We start from the raw sequence: 27,796 nt of genomic DNA, 5'->3' as shown, positions 1-27,796 counted from the left end.
CAGCCTTTCCAAGGTCACAAAAGGATCCAGCCAAGACAAGAAAACCTAGTGTGCCACTTACTATATCACCTGATCTACACAATGGTCCTTGTGAGTTTATTTTGGTTCTAGTTCCTCTGTTTTCTTGTAGCGAAATTTCCTCACAAAACCTCTATTCATATCTACATCTTAAGGAAACAAACCTTGGTTTATGAAATGTTATTAATCAATCGATCAATCATTAAACAATTATTAAGCACTCACTATGTGCCAGGGACCATGCTAAATGCCAGATGCTAGTATAGACTATCCCACTTCATTAATATCGTTTTCAAATTTTCAGATATTTCTCACTTAAAATTTTTGGATAATTATATCATTATAAATACAAACTTGTTCTTCAGGCACTCTTTTTTATTTGGCGTGATTAACTTGGGAAGTGTCCAAAATATAGGTGTTGCATATTAGAAGCAAAAATCTAACTGACTGGAGAAATTTGGAGAAAATCTAACTGACTAATTTAAAAGCTTACCCACTATGTAGTACATGACTGTTAATAGCCTGCGGGTGGGGGTGCAGTGGGAAAGGCAACCTGAATTATAAAATAAGTTGCATTAATGATGTGCAAACTCTGAGAAGCCAATTAGTCTATCAGTACAGAAGAATTTAAGATCTTGGAGGACAGAAATCATCCCATTTTTTTGTCTTTGTATCACCAATGCCTATCACTGTACTTTGCACAAAACAGGTACTTGATATGTTTGTTTAATGGAACTAAGTTACAAAAGATAATGGGATAGTAAAAACATGAGAAAAAAAAACAGACAATATGTGATCAACCGTGAGAGCCAAGATGTGACTGAAAGTTGAATTCCCTCAGGAGATCTCAAAGATAATATATTCTAGCAGAGAGAAGTGGTTGCCTTTACTGGGGAAGGAGTCTGCCAATGTGCCAGAACAAGTTATGCCAGATGACAGGAGAAAAGGTGGATAAGTCCACTATAAACACAGTAATATGAGATATCATTTGTTCAAAGATGGCAGGTAAAGAGCTGGCCACAGAGCCAAGAGGACCTGGAATCAAGATCTGCCTCTAACACAAACTAGTTGCGTTTGCCCAGCAAGTCACTTAACTTCTTAGTGTCCTAAAGTAACCCTCAGACTATAAATTGAAAAGCAAATACCAATCTGCATTGGCACAGGGAGATTCCTCACTAGAAATTACCTATAACAATAAACACAGAGTTTCAATACGAAAAAATGTATCTGTATATGCACACTTGGACATGCATATTTCACTCTTGATTAGACATCAGACATTATGCTTTATTCAAAAGAAACATTTTAGACAAACTTTGTAAAGGATTACCATTTCTTTACATTTCCTGTAAGGAAAGCCATAAACATCAGGGGTGAGTGAGCATGGTGGAGGGCGTTTGAAGAAAAACAGAAGGAGAAATAGCATTAATATAGTTATAAGAATGTTCTCCCTTCTGATCATCTGACCAGAAGGAAAAGAAATGATGAGTACCAAAAACAAATCACCAATGTGACTCAGAGAAATAGGATAGTAGTGGTGGTGGCCACTCTGTGCCAAAAGAGGAACAAAAGGCAAATTCTTGATCCGCCATTTTGATCTTCTCATTCTTTAAAAACTGAAAGAGTAATGAAGGTAACAGCTATTTTGGACCTAATTCTGCCAAGTAAGGAGACAAGTAGGAAGAAGTGAATACTATCCTAGAGACCTCACTGCTAAGCCCCTCCCCACAAAGATAAAAGGAAAAGTCCCAAATATACCAAAATATTTATAACTGCTCACTTGAGGGGAAGATAATGAATGAAGTGGAAACAAAGTAGCCACACATTGTCTAAGGCAGGGCTGGGGAAGCCTGGCCCTCTAGGCCCTCAAGTGTGGCCTTGACATCACAACCTCAAGGCTGCAGGCTCCCCACCCATGGTCTAGGGAATGACTAAACAAATTGTGGTTCAGGAATGTAATAGAATAGTGCTGTGCCTTAATGAATAGGCTTATTATTGATGGATACAGAGAACTCTCAGTTGAGGAAATTCTACCAGTGCAGGTCCTCACCTTCACTGAAACTCATTGTCTCAAAGAGTTACCTAGAACACTGAAAGGTTAAATAATTTGCCCATAGTCACATAGCAGAATGTGTCTGAAGCAGGACTTAAACCCAAGTCTTCCTGTCTTCTGGGTTGGCTATCAATTATGCAACACAGCCTCAAGAGAAGTGATAAATATGAAGAATTTAGAGAAGCATGAAAAAACGTCTATCAACTTGCACAAGGTGAAATAAGTAAAACAAGAAAATAATACATAAAAAGACTACAACAGCATCAATGGAAAGAACCATAACAACAAAAAAAAAATAAAGTGAATGATGTTCAATTATCACGACCAAGCTAAGCCTCAATACATCAATATTTCTCTTCTCTAAGTATAGCCTCTCTGGATGGGGTGCTTTGGGTATGGAATAATGTCACACTCAGGATGTGTTACTTTTGTTGAACTGTTTTTGCCTGCTTTTCTTTTATTCTTGTTTACAAAAAGTGGCTCTCTGAGATGGGACGGGAAGAAGGTTCTATTTGGAAATTAAAGTGCTGTAAAAAAAATCAATTAAAATATTTAAAGAAGGGGCAACTAGGTGGTGCAGTAAACAGAGCACTGGCCCTGGAGTCAGGAGGACCTGAATTCAAATCCAGCCTCAGACACTTAACACACACACCAAAAAAAAACTAGCCATGTGACCTTGGGCAAGTCACTTAACCCCAATTGCCCTGCCTTCCCCCCTCCAAAAAAATTTAAAGAAAATGGAGAAGCACTATCTATCTAAAGAGTTTAATGTGAATGCACAGGATACTAATCAAACAGGTAGGTGGTATAGTAGATAGACTGCCCTATTTGAGTCAGAAAGATCAGAGTATGAATTCTGCTTCAATCACTTGCTAGCCTTCTAACTCTGGACAAGTCACTTAACCTTGCTGGGCTTTATTCCCTCAGCTGTAAAATGAGGATAATAATAGAGATCGCTTCACTGTAGCAGCAAGCACCCTAACATACCAAGGATGGCTGCTAGCACAGGTTCTTTGATCTGCTTTTCTAAAGGAAAGCAACTCAAAAGGGGTTAATAATCTTAATTTAATCAAACACGCACATATATATACATACATATATATTTATTTATTTATATATACACACATACATATATATCAGTTACCTAGTTCAGGGGAAAAAAATCACCACCCCAAACTTCAGAAAATACAAACATAAATCACAAGAAGACAAAAAAGACAGAGAAAATAACACAATTCAATAGACCAACAGACAATGTTTCTAGATGTCTGATCATTACATACATACAGTTAGTTACCAGAGAGAAGCACTAATATCTGGGTTTTCAAAGCTGGGGGATGCAATGACTACTCAGAGTATCATCTGGCCAAATCACACAACTCTTCCCATAAGTTAGCCCCAAAGCAAAACCTCATGTCAGGATATATATAGCCTTCTCCAGGGTCAGAAGACATCACAACCTTTGTTACCCACTGCCTAATTACAAAGTAACAAAAGGTATGTGCTTTCCTGAAAAACAAGCCTCCCCTAAACAAGTTTCTCTTGTTGGGCTCCGTGAGGCCCATTAAGGGACAGGGAAGATCTTCAAATTCCATTACCATTACACTCATAGGGTTGTTATGAGAATTAAATGAGATAATACCTATAAAGCACTTTGCAAACTTTAAAGTATTAAGTAAATGTTAGTGACTATTATTAACGTGGATTTTTAAAAGACATACAGAAAATGAAAGTGATGATGTTTAGCTGAGGCTAAATACAAAAGAATAACACAGTCCTATAAGAACACTGGAAACACCAAAGCCGAGAGCTGAAGCTGTTAATGTGCTGAACAAATGAATGAGCAAACAAATAAAACAAAAAGATGGATCTTTTTTTTTAGTTTTATTGTGGCAAAAGAAAAGTCAAAGAAAGATAGTACCACTGTTCAGAGAGGATGGGATAATAAGGTAATAGAAAAAGACAAGACTATATAACTCTTACTTTGCTTTTTTCCCCTCTACCTTAACAAGAGGACCTTTTGTTCATCATCTATTAGACAAGGAAGGATGAAACCAAAGTAGTAAATGGGTTCTCAGAGCTGCAACTAACAACTTGGTGCCTGTGGCAAGCTTAACAAAGTGAGCCCAAGGCAAGTAGCATAAAAGAAACATTCAAATAAACTTATTATGCAACATTCAGTTGGGTTGGGTAAAAGACCAAAGGACCTTAACATCTGGTGGCAGAGATCTGAGGACATTTCCTCCTAAAGGAAGAGGGAGATTACTATAAGACTAGAATAGGGTAGAGCTTACCCAAGATGCAGCCTTGGTAGAAAGAAGTTTATCATCTGATTTTGTCAACCTATTTTGAGTAAATATTCTGGTCAGCTAGGTGCAGGTTTTTTAAGCTATTTTTAATTGTGGTACCCCAGGACAAAGCCCCTATCACCTTGCCTTAATAATGGTTCTTCAGGGACTTCAAACCTAATATGTATTCATTAAAGAAGAGAAACTCACTGACTTATTTAAGTCACTGGATATAACTAAGTCTCAAGTTCCAAATTAATTATACTCCAAGATACTGGTGGGGGGGGGAGGCAGTGAAGGAAGAGGAGGAGTAACAAACCTCAAATATAGCTATTAAAACATATGACCTTTGAAAAATTACACAGAAAATATACAAAATTATGAGAAAGATACCATGGACCTGGATTCTGGTAAGTGTATCAGTTTTCAAAAATGGAAAGAAAGTTGATTCTTCAGATAGTAGACCAGTGAGCTTGACCTTAATATCTGGAAAAACTCTAAGATATGTGGATAGATAAAAGAATGCTTTGTGAGCACTTAGAAAAGGAAGCATTGATCACTTAAGAGACAGAAAGAATTAATCAAAGATAGGTTATGTTAAATAAACCTCATTTATTTTCTGTTGGGATTAATAAAATAGTTAATCAAAGAAAGCCACAGACATAATATACAAGATATTCGACAAAGTCTCTCACAATGCCCTTGTGAGCAAGATGAAGAGATAAAAACTAGTATCTAGTATAGTCAGGTAATTTCAGAACTAGCTGTAGGAATAGATTCAAAGAGTGGTGATAAATCCATCTCTGTAAGTCTAGAAAGAGATTTCTGAGTGGAATGTCCTAGGAATCTATGTTGGCCCTGTCCTCAGTGTTTTTATCAATGACTTGGGTAAAGGTATATAGATGGAATACTTATCAAACTTTTGTTGAGTGATACAAAACCAATGTACTGGCCTGCTTACTAGGTTCCATGGTAGTGTACGAATCCCCCATAGGTTGAAGAGTAAAGGAAGAATGATGTAACTAGTAAGATAGAATGAGAATAATAGTAAAAACAAGCCAGCATCAAACACATGGGATAAAACTCAACATGGGTCAAAAAAAGGAAAGCCATGGGGGATAGTATAAGAGGTAGAAGCAGTGTTGAGGCCAAGAAACAAAACAAGGTCTGAGTGTGGGTAAGTGTAATGGAAATGCAAATTTAAAGATCTTCCCTGCCCCTAGGCTAAAGTGCACCTGGAGCCTAGGGTGGGAGGCTTGTTTTTCAGTAGATACTTTTTGATTGGCCAGTGGGTCAATAAGGTTGTTACATTCTCTGAGCCAGGAGAAGGCTATATAAGCCCTGATGTGTAGCTTTGTTTTGGGGGCTCACTTTGAGAAGTGTTCTGTGATTTGATCTGGATTTTGGGAAGCCGTTGTCCAGAGCCCCCCAACTTTGAAAAGCCCAGATGTTGAAACCCAGATGTTGTTTGGTGTGGATGTAATGGTTGGACAGTTTGGAAATCTGTCTACTTTATCTGTCTCTGTCTTGATGATTCTGTCTGTGTATTCTGAAGTTCGGGGTGCTGACCTTTTCCCCCTGAGCTGGGTGAACGATACATGTCTGACTGATTGAGGTGAGCTTGTTAGCCCATTTTGAGTTGCTTTCCTTTATCAGAGCAGATCCAGGAAACTGTGTTGGCAGCAAACCCTGAGGACCCTTGGGATGCTTGCTGCTAAACTAAGCAAGGGGTGAGATCTGAGGTTCAAGCTACAAGGGTTCAGTGTCATACAAGAAACAGCATGTAGAACTAGACAAAGCTATCTTCTACTGCTGCCTCTCAAATTTATCTAAGAATGAACACACTGTCTTATGCCTGATCCCTAAACAGTCCCACAGTCTCATTGCTTCAGGAGAAACTTCAGCAGGAAGGCTTCTATCACTGCTACCGTGTTTCCCCGATAATAAGACCTATCCCGAAAATAAGCCCTCCCCTTACTGTGTAAGATTCCTCTAAAATAAGCCCTCCCCCGAAAATAAGCCCTATTGAGATTGCTACTGTAGTGAAGGTGATCCCCTGCGCTACACGCTACATTACGGTACCCTCTGTATGCACCGTCCCCCTCCCCCGGGTGAAACGCACACCATACTCCGAGCTGCATCCAATCAGAGCTGCAGCAGTGAGCGCGTCATCCTGTTCTTCTCCAGTGATTTGCTTATTGAATAAAGGTACATTTTTTTGTTCACATTTACCTGTTTATTAAAATTGCTGTCAATGTTCATTAAAATAAGCCCTCCCCTGAAAATAAGCCCTCTGGTGTTTTTCTGTCCAAAAAATTAATAAGACAGTGTCTTATTATCGGGGAAACATGGTACCCTGATCATCTTTCACAGCTACAACAAAATCCATGAGGCCTTAGTTGGCTGGGAGGGAACAAGCATACTGGATGACAAAAGAGGTACCCCAAAAGGACTTGAAAGACAATAACAGTGAACCAAAGCATGACAAAATTTAAGAGAGATAAATGTAAAGTCTTCAACTTGGGTTCAAAAAATCAATAGTGCAAGGATAGGACTGCAGAAATGTGACTATATAATGGAAGATGATATTTCATGTAAAATAAAAATCTTGAGTTTCTGGCAAACAGCAAATTCAAAGTCAACAATGTGACTTGACAATCAAAAAACACTGATATGGTCTTCCTCAACAAAAGTAAAAACACCATGTTCAGACTGAGAAAAAGAGAAATCTTGTTGGATTCCCCATCTCTAATATTACACTTGTAGCACCACATTTTAGTAAAGAAATTGCCAAACATGGAAAACATCTTATAGAGTACAATCAAGGCAAAAGGGAGATTTGAAACTTTAAAGAATCAGTTTTAGGGATTGATGATGTTTAGCCTGGGGAATTATTTTGGAACACAATAAACCAACAAGAATCTACTGAACACCTACTATGTGCCAGATACTGTCCTAGGAATGAGGAATACAAATACAAAAGACAGTCCTTAAGGAACTTATACTCTATTTGGGGGAGGGGGAAGACTTAAAAACATTCTCAGAGTTAAATGAATGCAGACTATCTACAATTAAATACAAAGTGATTTGATGAGATAGGGCACTAAAATCTAGGAAAATCTGGAAAGATCTCTTGAACGAGGTGGCATTTTAGTTGTCTTTTGTAGGTTCATTTTAGGAATGGGGATTGGGACAAGTTTAGGGGGCAGAGTCAAGATGGTAGAGTAGAAGCAGGACTTCCCCTTGGCTCCAGCTTCCACATTCACCAATCCATGTAAAAAGGGGACTCTAAACAAAATTTGGAGCTGTAGGACCCACAAAACGAAACAGAGAAGCTAACGTCCCACTGAGGACAGGCCGGCAGGAATCAGCCAACACAGCGCTCTGGGAGCCTAGCTTGAGCCAGAGGTTTTAGCCCCAGGGCTGGTCTGACCAGCCTCCAGCCAGAGGGACTCCAGATCAGCAGCAGCTGTGGACGTTTCCAGATTTATCAACACATAGATGCGAAGGACATAGTGAGAGTGAAATCTGGACTTGGGACCCAGTAAGTGGGAGGGCATGCCTTTTTCCCCCAGGGTGAGAAGCCGCTGAGACCCTGGCACAGCCAGCCAGTGCCACGTGGCAGCTTCAGCTCCTGGCCTGCAGAGTGTATGGGGACCAAACAACCAGTATGAGGCGTAACAGCTCTTGCTTTAACCTGCTTGGATCTGGATTGCAGTCTAGGGTGGAAGTACTAGGGTGTGTGTCCAGCTTGCCAGAGAGTGTGGAGGCCTCAGAGAGGGCACCTATCTAATACCTCCAAAAGCTGAGAAAACCCCAGCGTTTGGGATGAAATCCCCCCTGTCTGGTGGCACAGTCCTACTGTGGCAAAAAGCCCAGGGGACAAGTGACTGAGGGGCGACATCACCAGGCAAAGGAAACAAAGCAGACAGAAGATTCCAACATTAGACTCCTATTTTGGGGACCAAAAGGAGCAAAGCATGGAACAGGAGGAAGACAGTGAAGTCAGAACTCCTGCACCAAAGGCTTCAAAGGAAAATAGGAGCTGGTTACAGGCCATAGAGGACCTTAAGAAGCAGATAAGAGAAATGGAGGAAAAATTGGGAAAAGAAATGAGAACACTGCAAGAAAATTACAAAATGAGAGTCAACAGCCTGACTGAGGAAAATAACACCTTAAAAAACAGACTAACTCAAATGGCAAAAGAGGCTCAAAAAGACAATGAGGAGAGGAATGCCTTGAAAAGCCGAATTTGCCAGATGGAAAAAGAATCTCAAAAGCTCAATGAGGAGAATCATGGCTTCAGAATTAGATTGGAGCAAAGGAAGCTAATGACTTTATGAGAGAAATCAAGATGCTGTTAAACAGATCCAAACAAATGAAAGAATAGAAGGCAATGTGAAATATCTCATGGGAAAAACCACTGACCTGGAAAATAGATCCAGGAGAGATAATTTAAAAATTACTGGACTACCTGAAAGCCATGATAAAGTAAGAACCTAGAAATCATTGTCCAGGAAGTTCTCCAAGAAAACTGCCCTGATGTTTTAGAACCAGACGTCAAAATAGAGGTTGAAAGAATCCACTGACCACCTCCTAAAAGAGATCCCAACAAGAAAACTCCTAGGAATATTATAGCCAGGTTCTGGACTTTCCAGATTAAGGAGAGAATATTACAAGCAGCCAAGAAGAAACAACTTGAATATTGTGGAAACACAATCAGGATAACCCTGGATCTGGCAGCTTCTACACTGAGGGATCGAAGGGCTTGGAATATGATATTCTGGATGTCAAAGGAGCTGGCATTAAAACCAAGAATCACCTACCCAGCAAAACTGAGTATCATGTTTCAGGGGAAAATATGGTCATTCAGTGGAATAGAGGACTTTCAAACACTCTTGTTGAAAAAAACAGAGTTATAGAAAATTTGACATTCGGATACAAGAAGCAAGAGAAGCATGACAAGGTAAACAGGGAAAAGAAATCATAAGGAACTTATCAAAGTTGAACTATTAACATTCCTACATGGAAAAACAATAATTGTAACTTATGAAACTTTTCTCAGTATGAAAATAGTTGAAGAGAATAGACATATATATATATGTGTGTGTATATATATATATACACACACACACACACATCTATATATGAGGGTATATGGACATATGAATACATATGTGAATGTGTGTATATATGTTTACAGGTATACATAAATAGAGGGCACAGTACCAATTGAATAGGAAGGGATGATACTTAAAAGGTGAAATTAAGAGGTGAGAGAGGAATATAATGAGAGGAGATGGGGAGAGACATAATGGGGTAAACTATCTCATATAGAAGAGGCAAGGGAAAATGGTTACAATGGAGGGGAAGAATAGGAAGGCAAAATAAATGGGTCAACCTTATTCCCATTGAATTTGGCTTGAGGAGGGAATGAAATACACACTAAATAGGGTATCTCACCCTACAGGAGAGTAGGGGGGAAGGGGATGAGAAGGGGGATGATGGAAGGGCAGGCAGGCAAGGGTGGGGGGAGGGAAGTTGGAAGCACCCACTTTTGAAAAGGGACGGGATCAAAGTAGAGAATATAACAAGTGAGAGGTGGGATAGGAGGGAAGGAAATATAGTCAGTCTTTTACAATATATCTACTATGTTATTGTTTTGCATTAGCCACACATGTACAACCTATACTGAACTGCTTATCTTCCCAATAAGGGTGGGTGACAAGGGAGGAAGAGAATCTGGAATTCAAAGTTTTAAAATCAAATGTTTAAATATATATATATGCTATTTTACATGCAATTGGGAAATAAGATATACAGGCACTGGGACATAGAGATCCACTTTGCCCCACTGGAAAAGTCGAAAGGGGTATGGGAGAAAGCATGGGAGAGAGCTGATTGGAGGAGGGGATATCCTGTGGGACTGCTATTTTGGGGCGGTGAGTAGGGGAAAAACAGGGAGATAATTTGTAACTCAAAATCTTGCCGAAATCAATGATGTAAATCAGAAGTTAATAAAGCATTTCAAAAATGAAAAAAAATAAAGAAAATAAATAAAAAGAAAAAACAAACAAACAAAAGGAATGGGGATCGGACTGTACAAAAGCATAGAACAATGTTTGAGGGTCACGTATGAGGAAGAGAGAAGGCCAGTTTGGTTCAAGCATGGAGTACATTGGAGAGTTGGAGCCAAATTGTGAGGGCTTTAAAGACCAAACAGAAGAATTTGCATTTTGTCCTAGAAGTAACAGGGAGCCAACCATGAAAGCTTCTCAAGCAAGGTAGCTATCTATATTTTGGGAATATAGATTTGCCAGCTACGTGGGGGATGGATTGAAGAAAGGTGACTGGATATAAGGAGAGCAATATTACAATACCCCATGCAAGATTAAAGGAGTTCTGAAGAGTAATTGGGGTGTTCAGAAGAGAAAGGCCTGCTTGAGCCATTGAGGAAATGGAATTGACTAGCATTGGTAGTTCACTAGGTGGGAAGGGTAATGAGTCAGAGTGAAAAATAAAGGATTATTTATGAATAGTTACCTTATGGACAGAAATAATGAAGTTAGAAGAAGGGGTGGGTTTAAGGGGAAAGAAAAATATCTTCTATTCTGGATATGTTGAATTTGAGCATACTGTGGTAACACCTGCCAATTGATGCAATATCCTATCCTAGTAGAGAACTCCACTGCTTTGCCATGGGAGGGAGGATTAGGGGTACAGGAGAGCTATGCTTTAATATCTGCTCTCTGGGGGATACTTCCTAAAGGCCTTTATTATTAGTAGCAATTGTGTGAAGTACACAATTGTTGGATTGTTTAGTCAAGTTAAACATGAACCTAATTATATTTAATTTATCCCTGGTACTTAATAATTACATGGAATGGTATTTCCATTGGGTGGACATTTAGCATGATTACAGTAGCATCTCAGAATATGAAGGAATCTCTGAGATAATGTAGTTCAACCCATACCTGCACAAGAATCTCATCTGGGCCAATACTGACAAGTGGCCATCAGGTTTTGCCTGAAGACTTTTATAAGAATTCCTTAACCTTTTAAGACAGACACTTCTACCTTTGGGCATCTCTAAAGGTTAGAAAGTTTGTTTTCCCTTTGTTGAGTTAAAAAGGGGATGTATGCCACTTGTGCCCATTTCTTCTAATTCTGCCTTCAGAGGCTAAGAAGAATAAGCACAATACCTCTTACAAATACTAGCCCTTTAAGGTACTTGAAGACAGGTACCCTACACTTCCTATACTGCAAATCTTTTCCTTTTCAGTCTTACACTACAACCAGAGTATTCATCAGCAATGAAATTACGCTGGGGTGCTTTACTGTTTGTCTTTGTCATATGGAAGGGTTCAATCTGGAGCAGTAGTGCTGAAACAACTGTAATACAAGGACAACAGACATCAGTAAAATATTTTTTAAAAGAATCTATGAGGGGGCGGCTAGGTGGAGCAGTGAATAGAGCATCAGTCCTGACGTCAGGAGAACCTGAGCTCAAATCTGGCCTCAGACACTTAACATAAAAACTAGCCGTGTGACCTTGGGCAAGTCTCTTAACCCCAATTGCCCTGCCCTCCAAAAAGCAAAAAAAAAAAAAGAATCTATAAGAAATTAACATTCATTTTAAAAGATTTTATCTCAGAGATATATACATACATATAGGTGTGTGTGCATATATATATGTATATGTATATATATATATATAACATAATCATTTGTCTAAAGCAAGAATTCTTTTTTTTAATAATTATTTATTTTTGCTTTTTGGAGGTCAGGGCAATTGGGGTTAAGTGACTTGCCCAAGGTCACACTGCTAGTAAGTGTGTCAAGTGTCTCAGGCCGGATTTGAACTCAGGGCCTCCTGACTCCAGAGTGGTGCTCTATTCACTGCACCACCTAAGCGCTCCCGACTAAAGCAAGAATTCTTAATTTGTGTGTGTGTGTGTGTGTGTGTGTGTGTGTGTGTGATGAACCCATATGGCAATCCAGTGAAGCCTATGGACCCCCTTTCCATAAGATTCTTAAATAATTGAAGGAAATGCTAAATTTCAGTTAGAGGACAGTGAAAATAAGGATGTAATTTTTTCATTCATATTCACAAATCCCCTGAAATTTATGCATGGATCACAGGCCTAAAGAGAATGATATTACCTTTAATCCTTTCTCTGTTGAAAATATGCTAGAATGCGTCCTCTTGGAACCACAGCGTTGTACTGGAAAAGAGCAAATGGATTCACTGGATCTGATATCTTCTCTAAAGACTACACCTGACTCCGTTACATTGGGAAACCATGAAATAGCTCCCATTCTACATGAAATATATTTTAAGTTCTTTGCTCATGTCAGGAAAATGTCTCTGCCAGTGGCCTGTGCCAGTTTTCAGCCCCAGCACTCAAAACTCAGCCAGCTGTTTTCAGTTATCATGTGCAGGCCTCAAAGTCAGGTTTGTTCTCACCAGGGTGAAAGCGGAACAATAGAAGCTACAGAATCCTCTCTTTACTCCTGGTATTGGGCACCCTCCATCTGGTTTCCCTTACTCCTGTTCCATACATTTCTGTATGTTGCCTGGCTGCTGACTGCTTTCTTCCCACTTTGACAAGCTGCTACTTCAACTCATGAAAGTTTGCTTGCTAACTGTATAAACTTTCAATCTCATGCCTTGCTGTGTTCTTCAGCATCTTTGAATTCTCGATTTCTATTTTCTTGGCCAGCTTGAAAGCCCACTGCTGCCCTGACAACTCTTTTTTGCCTATGTCTTTACTTCATGCTATGACTCCTGGATTATGGTTCCTCATCCCCATTATCTGTACTTGCTACCAACCTCTATCTAAGTCACAGCTCAGGCAGAATATTACATCCATAGACATAATCCCTAACTGGAATATACAGGTAATGAATCAACATATGGGAATTTTATTTGTTGTAGGGGACCACATGTTTTTATGGTCCATTCAGGAAAGAGTCATAATTTATAATTCTATTCCCATAGCTAATATGATTTATTGAGCTGTCCACACTTACAAAGAAAATCTACTATATCAGCAACTAGACACATCAAAATGTTCAGCAGCAGGAGAAAAGCTTAAAACATGTGGTCATTTGGGTTCAGGAGAACTGTGTTCAGATCCCAGCTCTGACACATATGTATTGTATAAACAACCTCCCTGCATTTCAATTTCCTCATCTGTAAAATGAAGACAGTACTTGTACTATGTAATTCACAGAGTTGTTGTGATGAAAGCACATCACAAACTTCAAAATGCTAAAAAACAAATTAACTAAAATTAATAAAACCAACATCTTCAGTAAAGTATCAAGACAGAAAATAAACTACCTAAATTATTAGCTTTACCATGTCACCAATAAAATTCAACAGGAACAGTTAGAAAGAGAAGTTCCATTCAAGATAACTATAGAAAGTACAGAATATTTGAGGCATAAACAAGACACAAAAGGGAACCATGCAAATATAACTACAAAACAATCTTTATAGACAAAAAAACTCAGACAAAATGGAGATAGCGTATGCTTGTTCTGTGCAAATATAATAAAAGTTATAATATTGACCCAGCAATACTAAGAATATAGCTCAGAGATCAAAGAAAGATAAAATGGATTCATATGTACAAAAATATTTTTGTTGTAGCAAGGAATTAGAAATTAAAGGAGTATCCATCAATTGGGAGATAGCTAAAATTATGTAATTATGTTCTGAATGTAATAGAGTATAACTGTACCATACGATATGATGAAAAGTATGGATTTGGAAAAATTTGGGAAGATTTATATGAATTGATAGAGTGAAATGAACAGAACTAGGAGGTCATTCTCTCTCTCTCCCCACATAATAACTCAACATTGTTAAGAATGAGAATTTAAGAACTCTACAATGACCATCACTACTCAAAAAGACTAATTATAAAGTACGTTACCTATTATGGGACAAAGATGTGGAGGAGGCAAGGGACAGGTTGAGATATACATTTTCAAACATTCCCAATGTGTGTATGTGTTTGTTTTACTTGACTATGATTATTTATAAAGATTCTAGATTTAGAGCTGGAAGGGTCCTCAAAGGCTATTGAGTCTCATTTTACACGAAGTGAGGCTATAAGAGATTACAAGAAGTTTGTCTGGGGTCACATAGCTAGTAAATACCTCAGAGAGGATTTGAACTCATGTCTTTCTAATTCTAACACCCTATCCACTGCTCAACTTAGCTGTTTTATATAGCTTGCATTTTTTCCTTTTTAAAAAAGTAATTTTAAAAATAATTAAAATATTCAAAAAGAGAGAAATGTCTCTATAAAATATTTTGGAAACCAGTCCACTTCAGAACAGTTTTTTTTTTCTGTGAGGTTAAGCATTAATTTGCTTTTTAAACTTCATATCCTGCACTTACTTTGGGAGTTTCTATACCAGTTCAGAAGAAAGCTGTAAATCAGGTGTTGTCACTAAAAACATTGCCAATCTTCCTGAAGCAGGGCCAGCTGTTTGCTCTAATGCCAAAAATATGTAAGTAAAAATTTAGTTTCATCACCACCTAACATTAGGCCAACTTTTTTGCATTTTTAAGAGGAAAAAAAAAAGCTTAGACCAGTGTAACAAAATCTGTCTCACATGTTACTGGAACTGTACAATGCTATCCTCTCTGTAGCTATAAGGAAACAAAACTACACAATTACAATGAGCATCACCCTTTGAAAAACTGTTCCGTGTGTCTGCTTCACATTAAAGTTTCAGTAACATTTGCACCCCAAGATCTGATGACTTTCTTTTGAAAAAAAGCTTTGACAGTCACTTTCTTAACTAGGGATGAGTTCTGTTCTTAGTCTACATGGTCTGCTCTCAGTCATATCTGGTTAGGGAACAATGTTAACAATGCAAAGGTCGTAGATTTGATCCCTAGGTGAACAGTTTACCTTACAAAGAAAAAACTATTCCACAATCGGATTCTAATTTTTTCTTGAAACAATTTGCTTACCAAAGCATGCTGCTTCTCTTAAAGGGGATAAGATCTAAAAGGTTAGTTGGTTCAATACAGCATTCACCACTTTAAAAAAAAAAAGAAAATAAAAATAAAAAAACTTAAAACATATGCTTGACGAGGACCATAACTACTCAGCTCTCTCCAAAGATTCCAAGTGATTTCCTAACCTCCAAAGAGGCCTCTTAAATCTAAATTTATAGAGCTGATGTCTCTCCTAATCTCAAATTCTGTCTACTGCACATTTCCATTTGGTTGTCATGGTATTGCTTCAAACTCAAAATTTCTAAAACTAAACTCATTGTCATGCTTCCCAAATTAGCTGCTCTTCCAAACTTTTTATATTTGTCAATGTTACCACTATTTTCCCAATGGCCTTTGCAGGTTCAAAATTTCAAGACCTTTTGAATTCCTAGTTCTAGAGCTTTAGTCAAGAAGTTTTGATGTGGGTATTTTTGGTGGTTTCAGTCATGTCTGATTCTTTGTGACTCCATTTTGGAGTTTTCTTGGCAAAGACACTGAAGTGATTTGCCATTTTCTTCTCCATCTTATTTTTACAGATGAGGAACCGAGGCAAATGGTTAAATTAACTGCCCAGAGTCACAAAGCTAGTGTCTGAGTCTGTATTTGAACCCATGAAGATGATTATTCCTGATTTCAAGCCCAGTGCTCTATCTCCTGTGCCACCTAGCTGCCCTTGAGTCAGAAAGACCTGAGTTCAAATTTGGCCTCTGACACTAGCTATGTGACCCTGGGTCAGTCACTTCATCTCTGTTTGCCTCAGTTTCCTTAATTGTAAAATGAAGATAATAATAGCATCTATGTCACAGAGTTGTTATGAGGATCAAATAAGATAATATTTGTAAAAAGCCTTTGGCCCAGTGCCTGGCCCATGGTAGGTGCTATATAAATGCTCATTCCTTCCACCTCCTCATAGCCTATCTCAGTTTCTCATCTGTAAAATGGGCATAACAGCACCTACCTTGCAAGGTTGTGAGAATGAAATGAGATAATATACATAAAGTACTTTGCCAACTTTAAAGTGCTAAGTAAATGATAACTACATCCAAGCAGTCGACAAAACTTTTAACACCTTATTCCTTGGCTGTTACAAACTTCTAACTAGTCTCTTGGTCCCTACTGTCTTCTACTTAGGCCAGTCCATCCTATCTATGGCAGTCCTAGAACACTGATTTCATAAATGTGGTTGTCCTGCTCAGAAACAAACAATGTCTCTTCACTGTCCACTTGTTAGCCTAGTATTTAAGGTCTTCCACAATCTTACTTAGCCTCTAAGTGGGACAGGCGCCCACTTAAGTCTACTCAATTACAGAAGAGCTACCAATGTGCATTGATGGAAGGAATTTCCAAATCAGGAGTTCCCCCACACCAATATGGTCTGAAGTCCCTCCCTTCTCTGACCAAAAAAATAAATCAAGATAACAGGTGCATAAAGTTATCAAGGTTCATTCATTCCATAAGAATTTAGCATTTAAGAAGAAAATTATATTTGAGAAAAATCCAGACTGCAATCAAGAATATTTCTTTCCTACTGACTCTTGTTTCTGGGAGTTTCATTCATTTTAAGTATGCCACAGATAGACATATCTACTTTAATAATGTGTTTCTTCTTGCAGGATTACTTTAGTTTTAGAATACTAGCTCTACAGATATATTAAATAGTTTTTCTTAACCGGGGGTACACTTTTACTTAAATAGAATTTTTTGAAAATAATTTTAAAATCACAATACCTGTAGTAAATTTTTTAATCCATCATTTAATTCCTTGCTGAATCCAAAATGCCATTTTATGTACAGGTAAACAATGAAGGAGATGGGGCTCAAGAGTAGTTCATGTGGGTGGAAAAAAGGCTAATGGACCTTAGTGGACAGGAAACTCAATAAAAGTGAACAATATAATTTGGTGCCAAAAAATGGCAGATTAGTCTGATTAGTCTGATTAGTGAACAGATAGTGTGCAGACAAAGAGAAATAATCATTTCACCAGTTTAGATGGCTTTTGGCATTTGTGTTAAAGAGTGGGAAGCATAAAGTTAAAAAATTAAGAGGAAACTATTTTGTGAAAGACCTTGAATGCTAAGCTAAGCAGAAGACAGTGAAGAGACATTGTTGATTTCTGAGCAGGGCAGCCACATTATGTGGACCACCATAGGTAGGATGGATTGGCCCAAGGAGAAAATATTAGGGACCAGAAGATCATTTAGAAGATTGTAATAGCCAAGGGATACATTGATAAGAACTTTGGCAACTGCTTAGATACAACTATCATGTATTGGATTTTTCTGTCCTCTTCCCCGCCCCCCCCTTCACAATATTAGATTTTTAATGTTAAGTTTCACTCAGCTCAATTTTCTCATACACTAAAATTTTATAAACATTTTCATATTATAAAGTTCTAAAGGCAAATCTCTTTTTTAAAGAATCATAAAGTATTATGACAAATAGTTCACTCTACTATAATGATTCATTAAACAATAGGTGACCCAGTAAAACCTTAGCTTGACAATTTTATCAACTCCTAATCTAAGTCCCCTTTCTCCCTTCACTTTCCTGCATAACCTGCTTTCTTTCTAAAAGAATAAGATTCCTTCATTCATAAGACTGAATGCACCATTTTCAAAATTTCACATCTTGAAGGGACCCTTAATTCAAAGAATTTAAAATGACCACATTTGCTGTGGTACCAGAAATATTTCTTCCTTCTTTTGAAATAGAGACCACCACCTGGAGGTGAAATCGAGTGTAAACATATGTGTGAATTCCCTTCAATTGTTCAGTCTTCATCTACCTCTTCTTCCAACCCCAAGTGAAACAAAAAAAAAAAGGATCATTTCTAACCCTTGAATTCAGAGGGTTAAGCACTAGATCAAGCAAATAGCAATGAGAAACTTAAAATAAGAGTTTCAACATATTTTTATATTCCCTATAATAAAAGATGGTATTATTAGTAGTCTGGAGTTTGGCTTACTAAAGTTATCAGCTCAAAGTTAATGGACAGTTCCTCCCAAGATGGTTGCCTAAATGAAGGTAGGCTGCCTAGTTCCCCACATAGTCCACCAAAACCCCAAACTTTGTACTGAAGTGAATAAACATCAAGAAACCTAATGAGAAACCAAAGTGACATCTGCAACTCCAGAACTGAGCAGTCAGAAGCCTGAGAGCAACAGGAAGGGGGCCCACCAGCATAAAGTAGCTTTCTGATGTGATCAGAGAAAGCCAATAATACCTGCAGCCTGCAAGCCTCTGTCTCCAGAGGCAGTAAGAATAGAGGACCCCCCTGAGAAAGTTCCATGGTAGATGAATATCACCATGGTAGGGACCATGGAAACCTTGAGAAAGGGTATTAGAGAGTGACCAGCATGGTGCCATAGCATCAGGCCAGGCCAAGGGGCTATGTGGTACCAACACTCTATCCCAAGATGCCACAAAAGACCCTGAAACCCCAGTGCTCTGAACCTCAAAGATCCAGGGGGGACCTAATTCTAAGAGTTAGAGGTCAACTCAAGAAACCAGGGGACAAAGGGTGAGACCAAGTTTAGTCACACACCCCACCCAAAAGTGCATCAGGGGGCTGCAGAACTTGGCCCTGGTACAAATCTTCAATTCAGGAACTAAAGCTGAAGATGTGAGTAAATCAAAGAAAACACTCATGAGTATCAAAAATTATTGCAAATCTAATCCTATGAAAACTGCAAGCAGAGATTGAAAGGAAAAATGCACCAAGACTACATGAATGCCTACAATAAATGAAGCATGAGATGAATGGAAGGAAGGAAGGGAATTAAAGGAAAGAAGAGAAGGAAGGGAAGGATAAAGAAAGTCATGTAAGGGAAGGATTGGAAGGAAAATAAGTTTCTTAGAAGACACAGTGGTAAACCTTACCTAAGAAATAGAATCTCTAAAAACTATAATATGCCAGAAATTAATGATTTCATGAGACAGCATAGAATATTAGAGTAAATGCAAAAGATTAAGTAAACAGAGAAGAAAATGAAAGATATGTAATATAAAAAACTAACCTGGAAAATTGTTCAAAGAGAGGTAACTCAAGAATTATTAAAATACCTGAAAGCCATGATAAAGCAAAAATCTAGATACTAGTTTTCAAGAAATCATAAACACAAAGTTCTGTTAGAAGAGGGCAAAGTAAAGATATAATGAATCCATTGATCACTGATCACACCACTGATCCACAAAAAAAAAAAGCCCCAAAAGGAAAAGTCCCAGGAATGTTACTGTCAAAATCTAGAGCTCCCATATCAAAGAAAAAAAAAGCCATTTAAGTTAGCATTTACATAGCACTTTTCAGTTTGCAAAGTGTTTTACATATATTATTTCATTTGATTCTTATACTCTGTACGTATATGCTTTTATTATCCCCATTTTATAGTTGATTAAATTGAAACTGAGAAAAGTCACACGACTCTCCCTACGTCATACAAATAATAAGCGTAAGAGATATAATTTGCACTCAGGTCTTTCTTATTCCTCAAGCAGTCTTAACAACTACTCCACCTAGGTGTCTAACAGTAATAACAAGACACTACAGTCAGGATCACATAAGATCTGGCAGCTTCCATCATAAATGAGAGGAGATCTTGGAAATCGATATTCAAAAAAAGCAAAACATGTGGTTTACCATCAAGAATAACTTACCTTGGAAAGTAGAATATAATCCTGTGGGGGGGGTGCAGGGTAAAGTGGGGGGAGATGTATTGGATTTTTAATGGAATAAAGGGCTTTCATGCATTTATGATAAAAATACCAGAACTGAATAAGAATTTTGAAATACCAATGCAATAATCCAGGGAAATTTACAAAGGTGAATTTATGTGAGTCATTAGAAGCTCTATGGTGTTATAGCCCTAACATCTAATCTAACAGGGAAAGAAGAAACAAGCGTCCCTTCAAAACCTGAATATCTTCAAAAGGTACTTGAGGAGTTAAATAGGAAAGACACAGGACCTGGAGAGTAGATTGTCTCTCTTCTGTGGTCCTAAAAGGGGAAGAGAAACAAGGGTAAAAGGAGAAATATACTATATAGAGGAGAGGAACATGTTATCTTTCATAATATAGAGAATTATAACAGAATACAAATATGGATAAAGGGGTGGAAGGTGGGTACCAAATGAATCTCATTCTTAACTGAAATGGATAAAAGATGGTTGAACACACACACACACACACACACACACACACACACGGTTTGATGTAGAAATATATCAAAAAACTCAACAGGGAAACAAACAGGGATGGCAAAACAGGTTAAGAGGGAAGACAATACCAGTTAGGAAAGTCACAAACCACAATTAAAAGGGTGAGGAGAGAAAAAAAGAACTATAATCTAAGAGAGAAATGATTGAACAAATTGGAGTATATGTATATAGTAAAATATTATTCCACCATAAGAAGTAATACAAGAGATAATTTCAGATAATTCTTGGTAGTACAAATGAGCAGAACCAGAACAATATATGCAGGGACAACATAAAATGTAGAGAAAAACAGCTTTGAAACACTTAAGAATTCTGATCAACACAATGGCAAATCATGTTTGCGAAAGACCTATGGTGACATGTTATTCACTTTTTTCAGAGAGGTGATGAACATGGGGTACAGACATACAATATTGTATAAATTTATTTTGCTCATCTACTGTGCTTGTTTGATAGAGAGCCTCCCTTTCTTTCCCTTGGTTAACTGAAGGGATCTGGTTATGCAAGTGGGAGAAGTGGGTAGCAATAGAGATGAGGAAAAAAGAGGACCAGTGAAACATTTAAAAATGCATAGAAGGTAGGGGTGGCCAGGTGGCTCAGCGAGTAAGAGCACTGGCTCCAGTGTTGGGATGACCTGGAGATCGAATCCCGGGCTCAGACACTCAGCACCACACCCAGAAATAACTGGCCGTGTAACCTTGAGCAAGTTACTTAACCCCGATTGCTTAAAAAACAAAAATGCATAGAAGGGAACAGAAGGATATTCAGAAGGAAGCACAGATAAAGACTGTTTTTAAAAGTATTATGCATTCTATACAGCATAACTTCGTAAAGCAATCCAGTGTGAAATAGAGATTCACAGTTTCACACAGAATCTTCTTTTTGCATAAAAAATACTCTTTTATGGTCTTTTAAATTTTTATTGAAACAAATTTAATGTTCACTTCAAAGAAGAATGGCCCAAATATTCAGGATAGGGATCAGGCCTATAATTTTAATGGTACAGGAAACTCACAGATGAAGATCACACTACCAGTGCAGGTTGGCACCTTCTTTGAAACTTAGTCTTACAGAGTTGCTTAGAGCATATGTGTCAAACACGAGACTGGGCATGGCCTGCAACACTCCTGAGAGTTCCCAAAATAAATAAAAATACAATAAATATAGCTAATGTTAATATTTGGCCCATGAGGATCCTTATATAAGATTTAGTAGCCCTGCTTCTGAGTTTGACATAACTGGCCCAGAAAACTGAGAAATTAAGGGACTTGCCCAACAGACAGGATATATCACAGGTGACACTTAAACTTAGCTCTTTCTGATTCTAAGTTCTTCTCTCTTTCTGGTATACCACATTGCCTCTCAGTGCAAATATTTTTTAAAGTGATGTCTCCTCGAGTTTGACAGGAAGAGAATGTGATTTTGGGCCTTTATGGAATTCTGTGGTTCTGGAAGTACTTGTCCAGTTCCCTAACCACTGTCTCAAAAAGTGGTTTCAGCAGAGCAGAATGGAATGTATTATTATGCTGTCTCATTTGTATAATCTTTCCAAAGCTGGCCAACATTTATCCAAACAAAAATGGTCACCACACAATGTCCTAAATAGAACTGAAAGGAGTCTTCTGAAACTGTGCTTATTTCCCTTTGTGTGATTAGACAGGAAAGGGGAAAAAAGGTCCTCTTACTGTGTTAATTAAAAAGGTTGATGTACAGGGCAAAATACTTTTCATTTATTCCTTAAAATTTAACCTCTCACCTTGCTCCATTACATGAAAGGAAGCTTCCCATTTTAATTTTTTCAGTCTTTACGAAGGTTTCCCATCCTCAATTATTTATTACACACACAGGAAGAAGTGGTATTAAACTTGAATGATTTAAAATTATATTGTTGCAGAAACTTTTTTCAGAGCTTCCAGATATTAGGAGTGAATGTATCAAGGATTCTTCTACCTTTCTTGGTTGTGAGAAAATTTAATGGAATACAAATAGGTAAAGAACAAAGAAACCAGAAGCCAATTCACAAAGGCATTTCAAAATGAGTCACTATTGTAAATACTCCCTACATCACTCAACACATCAGCTCTATTATCAAAAGCATGTCAACTGAAGGATGGCAGGAGAAGCGATAGGGAAGGTAGTCAAGCAAGAGCTGTTGAGGCAAACTATTTATCTCTAATCCTCTAGAACACTGATGCACCTTCGGTCTATCTCCAATCTCAGTTAATAACACTATCTGGAGACAAACTCATTTCCATTAAAAAAAAAAAAGAACCCGGTTTCCCTTGAGATGGAAGCCGAGATTTTACACAAAGCTAGGCTCTTCTCTATCCTCTCTCCTCCTCTTTCTTGCTCTTAATGATAGCTACTGTTGGATTTACTAGATTTATAATGTTGCTGTACTTCATTATTGCATTTAGGGAAGGTATTTTAAAATCCAGACTATGCTCACCTAACATTGTTCAAAATGACCAGTTTACTAAAGAAAGTAACTGTATAACTCTTTTCATACACTCCCTTTGGTTTAGCCTAATCCAATAACAGTACTATTTCAATCCTTTTTCTGCCTTCCTGTGTACTTTTCATCAGTACAAATACTGATTAAAATGTAATTACAATTAATTTCAACATCAAAGGGCCTTTGAACTCATGTAAAAAATTGTGCTACAGATTACTATATTTATTTATTATTAGGTTAATTTTTTTTCTATTCTTTTCAAGTGTGTTTTCAGTTACATTTATGCCTATATCTCAAGTAACAAAATACAGCTCATTTCCAAATTACTGGACTCCCCATGTTTTTTCTTCCTTCATTTATCTATTTTTTTAGAAGTTTTTAAGATCTCTGAAGTTTAACAAGGCATGCTAAGTAGGAAAAGTGCATGACTGTCTGTGATTTACAGGCTATTTTCACTGTCAATCAGTAATTTATCCAATTCAATTATTTTGGATATAATCCTTTATCTAAGGCACAGCGCCCCCACATGGTACCAAAGAAAAGAGCAATCTTTCTGAAAAGAACTTTGACTACGAATTAAATGATTTTCCCTTCAATTTTGTTCTATAATGGAGAAAGGAGCTTACTCTCTGTGCAATTATTTTTAAAGACCACTGTCTATATTTTCTCAGTGTAGAACTATAGTTCTACATAATATATACTAAACTCAAAAATATAAACACTAATCTTTACACCCACTTACTAAATTGACATAAAAGCATTTGGGCTGCTTCAGATGAGGAGGGGAGGGCAATTCAGACCTTTAAACATTAACATTTCCTCTATATACACAGCAAATTCTCAATTCATGTCATTGAGATGAGTTGTGCTTTTTCATTTGTCCTATGATTTGCTATGCCCATTAATCTATCCCTTCTTTTTTTTTTCTTTATGTATTCCCCACCTACCTATGCATTTCCTGCTTTGCTCCCCTCTGCTATTATAAATCCACTTTCCTGGTGATACTTACACCCTGATTAAGCACTCTTTCAATTACTTATTTCCAGTGCCCAGTTCCCAGGCCAAATTCTAGTCCATGAATGATTCAACTAAGCAGAATAGCAATGCCAAGTCTTCTCGCCTACAAGATCATATCCTGCCCTAGGCTCAAAACATGACTGACTAGGAAACTCCTGAATTCCAGACTCCAGGGACATTCTCTCCACCAAGCTCCTCCCCTCCCCTGCCACAACCCTATCCCAAGCGTTATCATTACTGCTGAGAGAAAAAAGAACATAACTATTCACATTTTTCAATCCCTGGGAAGATTACTTCCCTTAAATCTAGATAGATTTTCAGCAATATTCAAAGGGAGCTGACCACAGATTATTTGGTGGAGAAAAGTTACCAGATAAACACATAGAGGACAAGAGCACAGGAATAAAAACCACACAGAACAACAACAAAAAAAACCCAGTTCTTTGTGTGAACTAACACAGTGAGAGAGACACAAAGGGATACAATAAACTACCTACTGACTCAGATCATAAACATCACAGGGAGCCCATGAATGAATACAAGGCAACAATATGAACAGTCAATGGTCTGACACCAGATACCAGGCAAAACTGTCCTGCAGATGCTGCTGTCTAAGAATCTGTGTGGGGTCCATTAACTAGCCACAGAAGTCAGTAGAATCAAAGGATTAAACTTCCCAAAGCCCTGAGATTTTTAGGATTTGAGGAAAGTTTCACTGCCTTAAACCTATACCTACCTACTATGCACAAAACAAGTGCCTTATAATAAATGTTGAGTAAGTAATTAGCTGGATCTGGCTGTGAAGTGTAGGAACAAAGGCCCACAGAAAGGAGGAGATGGCAACTGAAAAGTGCTAACGATGATGTGGGCTCTTCTTCAGAATATTATGAGCCAGGTGACCCAAATACACCAATAACCCTAGGCATGGAAAAGGCACTACAATTCCTTTAAGTCAACAAACGTTTCTTACTAGGCAAAGGAGATGCACCTGTCCCCCTGTAGGTTCAATTAAAAAATTATTAATCACTTATGTGTAAAATGTTGACTCTTGGAAGGAAGCTCTGGCTGACATTCAAAGCTACCTCCCTCACTCAGAAGTGCACCCTAATTAACTCTCCAGGTGAAAGCATGAAAAGAAATAGACAAAAGAGATAAACTTCCCCTTGTGTATGTGAATGGAAGTGATTATTCTCGGTAAGACAATTCAATAACAATATCTATCATCAGACATTACTTTTCCGAAGCTACCTTTCTTTATAGGTAAATCTTATGCTTTATCAACTTTAATAATTCCCATCAATAACATGTAACCTTCAGGTGTCACCTGCACACAAATAAACATCCCTCTAAAGGCTTCAACTCTCACTTGAATAAATTTGATTGTAAGACCCAATACCTACCACTTCCTTTTTTTTTTCCCTCTTGTATCTAATAACTGATTTGAAAGGATCTTGGACACTTCCCCTCCATGAGGACAGGAAGGCTCGGATAGCTTTGATTTGCTTATCAAAGTCCAACAATCCTAACTGCACATGCAGTTATACATACACACATACATATCCTTAATACATACCACAGAATGCAGGAGGACACACACACAAGTACACACACCTGAGCACACCCACACAGAGATAGGCACCCACAGGTTCACATTCTCAGCCACACACGTGTGATGCTACCCTAAGGGAGAAGCTTCAGAGGAAGAAAAGCGTTAGTACCAATCCACCGCAGGTGCTGACTGAAGCAAAGGAGTCGTTATAACCCAATACGTGACCCGTGTAAAAGCAGAGCTTGGCCTCTGGGATCCGACTCCCAGATGCCCCGTGCTCTTCGACCACGAAGCTCCGGGAAAGGAAGCGCAGGTCCCGCCTCAGCTGCAAGTAGAGGTCCCGCCCGAAGGCCGGCAAGTGTAAGAGAAAGCCACGCTTCCCCAAGCCGGACGACTGCTCTGCAGAGGCAGCTGAGTGGGGCTGCAGCCGCCGCCGCTGCCGCGATGAGCCTTGGCCACTGGCCCCCACCTCCCGGGTTGGCAGTGGCAGCAGGTGGATGTCCTCCGGACGCACCCGCTGAGGGAGCACCACTTCCAGCTCAGCAGCGGTGACTCCTCCAACTGCTGCAAAGAATGGAAGAGAAAACACCAAATTAGTGGCACTGGTCCCATGCACCCCGCTCCTCGAGGATAACTGGCCAAGTAATAGGGGCTAGAGCCCCGTCCCGGGAATAATTCCATTCCGAGGCCATTCTCTGATCGTCCAGTGAGGCCAACTCCACCTCTTCTCCCCCCACCCCCCACCCCCTTGCAGCTGCCTAACGGAAAGCAAGCTAGGCGGTGTGGTGGAGAGGATCTGGACACAGCTTCTGACCTGGCTGCTTCAGCCTGGAAGCCCCCTCCTTCCCTTCCACCCCATCCCTGTTCTTCGGGTCACCCTCTCTGCTGCATTCGCCCTCCCAGCACACTGAGCCCGGGCCCTGCAGCCCCTTTCCACTGAGTGCTCAGGTTTCAAGCTCCAGACTCAACACACTGGAAATTCTGAACAAGCAGTGAAGACAATGGAGCCAAACAGGGAGATGATTTATATTTCCTTTCCGCATTGATGCCTAAATATACTTCTGAATGAGTGTCTCACTCACCACCGTCCCTCTCCCTCACCCCCACCCAAAATGGGTTTTTGCAATAAACCACACACGTTGCACTTCGCGAAAGTTAACCGAGTTTCTCGGAACGGAGGGAAAAGCAGAGGAGCACCAAGCAACTTCTGTACAAATTAAAGCAGGAGTGGAACAGCCTAAGAGTATCTAGCCACTTTGCGCATGGAGTTGGTACAACAGACCGGAACACGGGGATTGCTGAGAAAAGCCTCGGCCTCACACTTCAGCCCGGCAGCCTCCCTTCAGTCCCGCCATCCCTGTCACTGACAGGGAGCAATTCGCGTCCCAGCCCTTAGGAACAGGACCGAAACCAGGGACTGCTGCGGTGACCCCTGTTTGCGTGATGCTGCTGCTGTTGCTGCCGCTAAAGTTGGAGACAGAGCCTGATGTGGAAGGGATTGAGGGAGAGTTTGGAAGTGATGCTACACCGGCCAAGCTTCAGGGGGTGGGGAGGGCGCCCTGGAGGGGAAGTGGCAGTGGACAGAAAGGGGCAAAGGTAGGGAAGGAAAGAAAGAGCTACCTGCGCTTGTGTCCAATCCCCCAAACAACAGCAGCAGCAGCAAAGGAAATGAAAGAGGAGGTAGGAGGGAGCCGTCAAACATTGTATTTCAGTGGAGAAGCCCCACCGAACTTGTCTCTTGCAGCAGGAGGAGGTAGCGGTGGTGGCAGCCGCAGCGGCAGATCCCAAGCTGGAGTGAAGCCCTCCAGCCTTCGGAAAAATTAATTAGCGCTGCGGACAAACCCAACGTGGTAAATCCCAAACCCCGCCTCCCCGGGCAACAGCGGGCAGCGATTGGAAGTTGGCATTTCTCGTCTCCGCCTCCTGCTTTACTATTGGTCGGCGGAGATAAAAAGCAGGGTCATATGTTAGGTTGTAAGCAGTTTTTTTACACGTGGTTTTTGTGTAGTGACTGGCAACCTGGCGCCAGGTGGCGGACGAGAGTATACTCTACCTGGAGGAGAACCGGACACGGGAGAGGATCAGTTGTTATCTAGTCATTTATGGAAATCAGTATCACGGGGATCATGCGCTTTTCTCCTGTCTTGTTTATTCCCTTCCTTCAAAGCAAAACTGAACAA

General features: G+C 39.2%; 1 protein-coding gene across 2 annotated transcripts in view; it reads right to left on the bottom strand.

The window, feature by feature from the left end:
* ADAMTS17 (ADAM metallopeptidase with thrombospondin type 1 motif 17) overlaps positions 1-27,442 on the bottom strand; it is a 523,726-nt gene extending 496,284 nt beyond the window's left edge. Inside the window, exons 1-2 of one of the 2 annotated variants that reach the window (XM_069098470.1) lie at positions 27,237-27,442; positions 25,786-26,180 (exon numbers count right to left, since the gene is read on the bottom strand). In XM_069098470.1, coding sequence (XP_068954571.1) covers positions 25,786-26,180; positions 27,237-27,318 — 477 coding nt within the window. In that variant the 5' untranslated portion in view covers positions 27,319-27,442. Of the gene's footprint in view, positions 1-25,678; positions 26,181-27,236 lie in introns of those variants that run through there. The other variant, XM_069098471.1, reaches the window with a different exon arrangement.
* Between the last annotated feature and the right edge of the window lie 354 nt (positions 27,443-27,796).

The sequence above is a fragment of the Petaurus breviceps genome, unplaced genomic scaffold (genome assembly GCF_028583685.1).
Source record: "Petaurus breviceps papuanus isolate PSGF00001 unplaced genomic scaffold, PetGlider_PUasm1.0 37, whole genome shotgun sequence".
Taxonomy (NCBI): domain Eukaryota; kingdom Metazoa; phylum Chordata; class Mammalia; order Diprotodontia; family Petauridae; genus Petaurus; species Petaurus breviceps.
The sequence above is the reverse complement of the archived record's forward strand: the minus strand, read 5'-3'. Positions and strand labels throughout refer to the sequence as shown.